This window comes from Hyaena hyaena, unplaced genomic scaffold (genome assembly GCF_003009895.1).
Source record: "Hyaena hyaena isolate Hyena2069 unplaced genomic scaffold, ASM300989v1 scaffold_12, whole genome shotgun sequence".
Taxonomy (NCBI): domain Eukaryota; kingdom Metazoa; phylum Chordata; class Mammalia; order Carnivora; family Hyaenidae; genus Hyaena; species Hyaena hyaena.
In genome coordinates, this window is record NW_024080644.1 from 5,671,194 (window position 1) to 5,680,617 (window position 9,424).

The following is a 9,424-nucleotide window of genomic DNA, read 5'->3' on the forward strand; positions in this document are numbered from 1 at the left end:
TATATATCTATATTTATTATTGGTTCTGTTTTTCTGGAGAAACCTAACACAAATGCTGACCACAAGTATTTCATTTTATGGTCCTATAATCATATTAAAAAAATTTTTTAATGTTTTATTTATTTTTGAGAGAGAGATACAGACAGTGTGAGCAGGGGTGGGTCAGATAGAGAGGGAGTTACAGAATCTGAAACAGGCTCCAGGCTCTGAGCTAGCTGTCAGCACAGAGCCCGATGCAGGGCTCGAACCCACGAATCGTGAGATGATGACCTGAGCGGAAGTCGGATGCTTAACCGACTGAGCCACCCAGGCGCCCCAATCATATTTTTTAAAAACATGACCTACTCTAAAGTTTTCCCAGTCTATGTTTGTATTTAATTTTATACTCCTCACTAAAAAAGTAGATAGAATGTTTTTGTTTATACATATACATATTTCCTTTGTGGAAATTTGAGGTCCTAGTCCATGCTTGTTTGTTGATTTTCTCTTAGAAGAGTTAATTTTTATGTCTTATGTTTCTTTTAGTTATATATTCTACTGCTACCTACTTCCCTAGGAGGTAATGATGAGGAATGAAATATCTGAGATACACCATTAGCACCCCTAAGTACATGGTACACATAAAACTATTCAATAACATTATTATTTTAAATATAAATAGAGTGACATTGTAGGGATAAGTTAATTATTAAACAATCTTGGGAATATAATAAATATTCCACAAAATCAAGACCTCTTTTATTTAAACAGATTCTTACAATGAGGTCCATAATGGAATCTCACAAGGAAATTTTGAAAGTTTACAATTGTATTAAGACAAAGCATTTGTGTTAAGCAAATACAGAATACAATTTTATGTCATTGAGAACTGATCATGTAGTTCATTTCCATTTCCTGTGTGTCATTTTATCATTAAAATAAGCTTATAAAGTAGACAGTGTTATTATTCCATTTCTTTACAGAATCAACAATTACTTTCTAGAGAAGTTTATACTGTGACATTTCATATTTGATTCTTGCTTTCTTCATAAAAACTGATTATAAAATACCATAAGCTTCCAAAGAGAAATAAAAAGACCACAAAAAAGGGTGCATCAGTTAGAGCCATGGGATTAAAACTTTCCATGAAAATAGGCATTTTAATACTAACTTTATTTGACAGCAATTATAATCATGTGTCATTCTATCTTGTATCCTGAGAATGGAGACCACGTTTGATTCCTCTGTATATCTCGAGAATCAAACACAGTGTCTGATATATATATTTGGAGTATATAAATCGTTGTTGAATTGATGTTCAAATTAGGTATAGATACTTAGGCTGATCTTATATTTTCCACTATAATAGCCTTGAATTCTACTAATATATTGTTTTTTTAAATTTCCATACACATGTGGTAATATCTGCTATGTATGCACTTGAAACACTAAGAGGCGAAAGATGGCAGTTTTGTGTTTGTTTTGTTTGGTCTGCTTCTCCCCTAGAATGCAAACCCCCACTGGAACAGAGACTTCTCTCTTTGTTACTACTATATGCCCAAATCACAGAGCAGTACCTGGGCCATTTTAAGTTATCAATAAATATTTGTTGAATGAATGAATAAAAGGCAATTTGAAATCGGTGGTATTCCTTACCACTGTGGCTCATTCTGTAGAACGTAACTCAGAGATTTTTTTAAAAAAGGCTTCCTGAGTGGCAATGAAAATACAGATGAGGTTGGAGAGGAGGAACACAACCACATGGTTAGTAGTGCTTTCTTTAGGAATGCACCCAGGTGGGGGAAAAAATGCACCTAGGTGGAAAAAAAATGTACCTAGGTGGGGCCCCTGGGTGACTCAGTTGGTTAAGCAGCAGACTCTTGAAATCAGCTCGGGTCATGATCTCAGCCCCACATCTGGCTTCACTGACAATGTGGAGTCTGCTTAAGATTCTCTCTCTGCCCCTTACTGCTCTCCCTCAAAATGAATTGACAACATTAAAAAATACTTATGAATGCACCTAAACCGTTTGTTTTCTGTGAGAGAAAAGAGAAACCTGGATTTACCCAGGAGGAAGGGAATTAGCAAGCCAGGTGAGAGGGTGTGAGCAAATCCAGGATGTCAGTGAAGAGACCATTGGCACTGTCCAAATTGGGATCCAGACAGGGCAGAAGGAATATGTTTTCAGGAATGTACTGAAAGATTATGAAGTGGGATAGAATAAAGGGAATGAAGAACCAGTGCAAAAAGAGTGGAAGATTGAGAAGTAGAAAGATTCACTGAGACTTTGGAGGTGCTGTTCTGCTGGCAGAAAAATCTGAACCTGGCCATGAACAGAAGTGGAGGTCACTGAAACTAGTAAGGTCTAGGGACTGACTAAAGAGGCTATCAGAAGTGTCAACATCATGGATATTGAGTCCCCGAGGATAGGGGCCATCCAAATAAAGCCTTATGATATTAAAATTTCCAGTGATACCACAAAAGCACTGTTTTTAATGCACAATCACATCAGGACAATATTCAAGTAAATTTTTCAAAGAAACTATGAATGTGACTAACTCAAAACCATTGCACTTACATTCATGAGTTACATTTTAAAATATTATATAGACCATATGCTCAGCACAGTCTCCTTGTGTCACCCAGGCTCCTTAAAACCTAGAACAGCACTTGTGCTCCGCCCTGCCCCTCCCCCGCCCCCTAGCCCCTATACAGTCCGGGGCCCCTTTCCCTCTAACCCCAAAAATCCACTAACCAATCCTCACCCCTCCCCCAACTCCTGGGTAATAGAAGACCTTCCAGTTCCATCCCGGAGCCCCACAGCTGGCAGCCCAGGAATGATGAAAATGTGAAATTAGACTGTGCTGACGGTTGCCCTAATACCATGAATATACCATAAACCATGTAGATATTCACCTTCGAAAGGTGACTTTTATAGTATAGTATAGTATAGTACAGTATAGTAATTCATACGAATTGTATCTCAAGAGTTATTTAAAAAAACGGCTTCAAGACACTCGGCACGGAGTTGCCCTGGGCCTCGTGCTCACGCAGGCAGGCGAAAAGGGGGAGTTGAATGCGGCGTCCCGCCCACCACCCCTCCCCTAAAGTCGTCACCACACCGCTTGGCATAACAGATTCTAACCCCGGATGCCATCCCAGCTGCTTCTCGGAGAATGCTGCCAGGCTTGCCTGGTCTCCCACTCCAAAAAGGCGCCGGGGACCTGCCGCCACCGCTTTGGGCCGCGCAGCCCTCGCTTCCGAGCCGCCTTGTCCTTCGCTTGGTGCCAGCGCCGCCAGCCATGGCCACCGTGCCGTTCTCAAGTGCGCCAGAACTACCACCCCCCAGTGCGAGGCTGCCATTAACAGCCAGATCAACCTGGAGCTCTATGCCTCCTACGTGTACCCGTCGATGGCTTTTTATTTCAACCGCGACGACGTGGCCCTGGAGAACGTCTCCAAGTTTTTCCTGCGCCAGTCCCGAAAGGAGAGCGAGCGTGCTGAGAAGCTGATGACGCTGCAGAAGCAGCGTGGAGGCCGCCTCCGCCTAGGCGACATCATGAAGCCTGACCGAGATGACTGGGAGAGCGGCCTGAATGCCATGGAGTACGCCTTTCACCTGGAGAAGACCGTGAACCAGAGCCTGCTCGACCTGCACCAGCTGGCCACCCACAAGAAGGACGCCCACCTGTGCAGTTTCCTGGAGAGCAACTACCTGCACGAGCAAGTCAAGGCCATCAGCAAGCTGAGCGACTACATCACCAACCTGCGCAAGATGGAGACCGTGGGAAGCAGCCTGGCAGACTCCCTCTTTGACAAGCTCAGCCTGGGCAACAGCGACAAGAACTGAGTTGGGACTGTTTCCCCATAGGCACAGGGTGCACGGTGACTTCCCCTGGTCACCATGCCCAGCATGCATTTTGCAGTAATGCTTTTGCAAAACGTTCCAGTTTTCTTATTCCAGTTTTGCCCTTTCTGCCAATAAAGTTACTTGGTTCCTAAGTAAATAAAGGTCTTTGGGTGATTCATGTGTGGAAATCTCTCACTTTTCCAAGAGTCTCTCCACTCACCCATGCCCCATCCACACACAGCTTGTGATCTCCCAAGATGGAGGGAGAAGGTGGGAGGTGGATGGGACCCTGGAAAACACAAAATCAATCTTCCCCTTATAAATTATGTAGGTATATGGGGGTGGGGTGGGATGGGGTGGAGTGGATTCCTGATTAATTTGGGAGCCTGTGCATGGTAAAAGTATAAAAAATGACCTGAGAGTCACGGTTGGGGTTGCCACTGGAGAAAGTAGATGGAGTAAGATTGGGTTGGGATTAAAATAAAGGGTTCTTAAATTTTACTAGAAAATCCTTAGTTTATTAATATATGCAAATGTGAATGATTGTTAACATTGATTGGAGAGGAAGATGGGAGACCCCAGAAGCCAGCGTGGCAGAGTATCTCTTCAACAAGGTACCCTGGGCAATGGTGACAAAGTGAGCCTTAGATTGGCTTTCCCATACACAAGGAGTGAGTTCCTAGGTCACCAAACTGGATATGCATATTGCCCTTACAAAACATCCAAATATATTTTTTCCTTCAACTGTACCCTTTCTTCCATTAAAGTAACATGGTACAAACACACAAACAAACCCCAACCAACTAAACAAACAAAATTACCTTATTAGAAGAGCTGAAGAATACATGGTCAAGGCTGTATTCCCATGAAAGTTAAAGCCAGTGAGTCTGGCTGCTTTGAAGAATGTACTGAGTGGGGGAGAGTTGAAGCTGGGAGGCCAGTCAGGAGATACTTTAGCGATTTCAATGAAAAACATTAGTGGCTGAACTGGGGTGGAGGCTCACAAAATGCAGAATGAGACAAATTCTAGTTGGATTTGGATGAATCAACAAGATCTGCTCATGGACCAAAAGCGAGGAATAAGAAATGAGGAAAGTAATCCAGATCCTGATGTTTGGACTTGAACACCTGGGTGGACAGTAGTGCTATTTATTAATTTGGGGACTTTTGTTGGAGGCACATCTGGTGTGTTATGTGGGAAGGCATATCAATTAAAATCTGAGATGCCTATTATAGATTTCCAAATAGAAGTGTCATGCAGGTAAATGGAAAAAAATGAATCTGGAACTCAGATGTGAAGTCAAGCTTAGAAATATACACATGGAAAGCATTGTGACTGGATAAATTCACCAGAAATAATGTAGAGAGAGTATGGCACAGCCATCCTCAAGCCCAAGGCAGCTAACATTTTGCGAAGGAACTGAGGTGTTTGAACACACAGAAAGCTGCTGTCCCCACCTTGACCATTATCTTATGCCAGACTGTAATGGCCATTTGTGTGCATTCCCCGTGTATTCTCAAATCAGCCTGTTACTGACCTCACTGCGGCCTCTGGTCTCTTCCATCAGGATGTGGTAAAGATACAGCCTTTTTTTTTAAATCTTCATGGTTATGTGTAAAAAGAAATTATGCCCCAGTTAAAAAATAATTTCCAAAGGAAATAAAAGACATGTATTTGTATGATTTTCTTTATGGTCCCCTTTCAAAACTCTGCCTCTTTCTTAGCTCATTCTCTACTTAACCAGATTAAATCATCAACCATATAACCCCCAGTACTTATCTACGTGAAAAAAATACTCAAAATATTGTGTTTCTTCTTTTCCATGTGTGGGCTACAAAAATAAAAATTTATAGACTTCGTATCTTACAATCAAAGACACATGGGTAGTTTTTTAAAGCCAGTAGATGGCCTTGAAGCATTTAGTAAGATATAAGCAAGTTTAGGTAAGCAATAATTACACTCCACATTTCCCCATGGCTGTGCTTCAACACTTCCTTAAAAATCAGGATTATGGTTCTTTGAGTTCAATTTATATGAAATGCTATTCACCCTTTGCTTAGTCAAATTTAGTCTTTTCGCTTTATTTCCTTCTCTGCCTGTTTTGAGGACCTCTCCTCTTTCTGATTTGTCTTGGATCTTACAGGTGTGTGTATATTTTGATATTCTGTTACATATGGTTAATCTAACATATATAAGAGGACTACGAATAGAAGGCAGTTTTTAGTCTCAAAGCTAAATCCATTAGTTTTTCTCCTTTTTTGAATAACCCATGTTATAAGTGCATGCTATGTGTGAGGTGCTATTTCAGATGCTTTTCAGACATTGTGTTGTTGTCACATCAACCTTGTGTAGTATGGATCCTCCCTACTTTACATATGAGAAATTGGGTTCACAGTCGTGTCTGAGACAGCACAGTTGGTAAGTGATAGGGCAAGAATCATCTGGCTTCAGAAACAGATAAACTCTGCATATTTTCTGCTCTGCTGTCATCTCAATCCCTTAAGCTATGTGATCCACATTACATAGGTGATTTCACTGAAGCAGCAGTACTGAGATGAATCTCTTTATCCCCATCTTATTAAAAAATGACAGGTTTATGGGTGGTGTTTACACATCCCTTCCAGATGTTCAGTCCCAGAGTCTCAGTCTCCGTTGCACCCAGCCCTGAATGGCTTATCATACACTTGGTGTTCACTAAATGCACAGGTCCCTAATCCTCATTTATATCACAAACTGGCTGCTTTCTCTACTTTTAGGTCACAGTTAGGTTTCTTGAAAGAGTCACTGGTACTTTCTGACTCCCCTGAAAAAATTAATTTGTTTGTGTTAAATTTATAAGGAGTAATACATTAGCAAGATTCAGAAATCAAAACTTATGAAGAGATTTATGATGAATCATTTTGTCACTGTCCCCAGGCTCTCAAATGTTTCCACCCAATGGGTGTTTGTGTGGAGGGATAAGCTGTCAGAGTTCCCTACTCTGCTAGTGACCCTGGTATCACCCAATTTGATTATTTTAATATATTTACAGAGTTGTGCAATCATCATCACAATCTAACTTTAGAGCAATTCATTACTATCCTGCACCCCACTACAGTCACTCTGCAATACCACCTCCAGTCCCTGGCAAACAATGATCTATTCTATACATTTGCCTTTTCTAGACATTTAATATAAATGGAAGCATGCAACATGTATTCTTTTGTATCTGGTTTCTTTCACTGGGCACGTTTTTGATATGCTATATTTCACATATCAGCAACTTGGGCCCAAGTTCTCTACATAAAGATGTAATACATGAAAATATCTTTTTATTTTTAATTATAGCCATCTTAGTGGGCTTGAGTGGTACTTCACTGTGATTTTGGTTTGAATTTCCCTAATCACTAGTGGCATTAAGTATATTTTCATGTGTTTATTTATAGACAGTAGATATTTCTCCATGTGAAGAAATAAAGAGCACTAGTAAAAGTAACTACATATGAAAGACAGTATTATTGTATTTTTTTTAATTTAATGTCTTTATTTTATTTTGAGAGACAGAGAACGAGCGAGGGAAGGGCAGAGAGAGAGGGAGACACAGGATCTGAAGCAGGCTCCAGGCTCTGAGCTGTCAGCACAGAGCCCGACGTGGGGCTTGAACCCACAGACTGTGAGATCATGACCTGAGCCGAAGTTGGACGCTTAACCGACTGAGCCACCCATGTGCCCCAACTGTATTTTTGTTTTATAACTCCTCTTTTATCCTATAGGGTTTAAAATAAAATGCAAAAAATTATAACCATATGAAATGGTCATGAAATACATATGAATATAATTTCTGAGAATAACAACATAAAAGGAGGAATATGGTGCTGCATGGTTATAGATTTTATATACTATTGAAGCTAAGTTATTATTAATTCAAAATAGACTGTTCTAAGTTGAAGATATTAACTGCAATCTGTAAGGTTTTTATGAAGAAAATAATATATACAGAAAAATAAATGAGACGGAATCATAATGGTTCACTACAAAAAAATCAATTAAACATAAAAGAAGTTCACAGTGAAGGAACTGAGGAACAAAAAACATGAAAGATGTAGAGAAAACAAACAGAAAAATGGCAGAAGTAAATCTTCCTTTATCAGTATTACTTTGAATGGGATGCTGCTAAAGCAGTGCTTAGAGGGAAATCTATAGCTACAAGGTGCTGGGAGCGGTACTGCCCTTTCTGGATGACAGTCACAGCAAGGAAATGGTAGCGTTTGCACAGCTCCTGCCATGAGAAACGAAAATTGGTATCTCCTTCTGCTACTACTGGCTCATGTTGGAAATGAGGCTGCTGGTATTGACCAGGCCTCACAATATTCCAGATCAGACCGATATTCCCCACAGATTGCTCATAAGGAAAAGCATAGGCCTGCCTTCTCAAAAGAAACTTCAGATGAAAGCACTGTGGATGACTGTTAAAAGGCTCTTCCTATGGGCCTTGAAGATCCAAGACTTACATAATAAAGGGAGCTAAGAACAAGAGTTACAATTGAGTCTGGCCCTGAGACAAAGAGCCTAATTTAGAGTTAAGGGCAGATATCCACCCCCACCCAAACGTTTCTGCCTGGAGCCCTACCCCCCCCCCCCCCCCCAACGCATTTGTTATCAGTATTTGGAGTGACTTATTCTGGCCTTGAATATGCTGCTTGCTCCCTGTGGAGGAACCTACTGAGGAACTTTTGTGCTTATGGGAGCAGAGGTGTTTCTTGAAAGACCTATTTGACCTCTGCTCACAAAGAAGTAACTTCACCCTTTTTATGCTAAAAACTTTGTCTAAATCCCCTACCTCAATCACTATTGATAGAGGTTATGCAGGAGTCTTCTACAAATCTATGTTCTGGGAAATTCTTACATATCAAAGAAGTTTGTCATCAGAAATCATTGTCTAAGGCAAATACCACTTCTGTGTCCTCCCCCAAACACTTAATTATAAAATAAAGTTGAGCCCCAGTCAGAGCAGGGATGCCTGCCTGGTGACCAGAAAGACTTTCTGGGTCTCTCATCCCCCTTGCCAACACTGTCCATCCTTCAGGGAGCCCTGGGCCTCGGCCGGAGCCCATCTCCAACAATAGGGCCTATATTTAAAAAGAAGAACGCTCTCAAACTTATTTAACACCTTAAAAAACTAGAAGAAGAAAAGTGCAAAAAATAGGTATCACAAGGAAGAAAATAATAAAGATGATTATGCTTTATAAATAATAAAGAGTAGAGATATATGAAATAGACAGTAGGAAAACAAAAGAGAAAAATCAATAAACCCAATTTATTTCTTTAAAAAGTAACAGCCTTTTTAGTTAGACTAAGAAAAAAGAGAGAAGAAACAAAAAACTAAAATCTAGAATGAATGTGAGGACATTACCACAGGCTTTGCAGAAATATAAAGTATTTTAAAAGAATGCAATGAACAATTGAATGTCAAATTTGATAACCTAGATAAAACAAATTCCTAGAAACACACATAATACCAAAACTTTATCAAGAAGAATCAGATAATTTGAAAAGATCTATAACAGGTAAAAATATTGAATCTGTAATAAATAATCTTTCACCAAAAAGTCTAA

General features: G+C 40.2%; 1 protein-coding gene across 1 annotated transcript; it reads left to right on the forward strand.

The window, feature by feature from the left end:
* The first annotated feature begins 3,129 nt into the window (after positions 1–3,129).
* On the forward strand, positions 3,130–3,892 carry LOC120248068 (ferritin heavy chain-like). The gene is given in 2 exon segments (XM_039256241.1): positions 3,130–3,321; positions 3,323–3,892. Coding segments are annotated over 2 exon segments (699 nt in total). The 3' UTR covers positions 3,830–3,892.
* Positions 3,893–9,424: the final 5,532 nt, after the last annotated feature.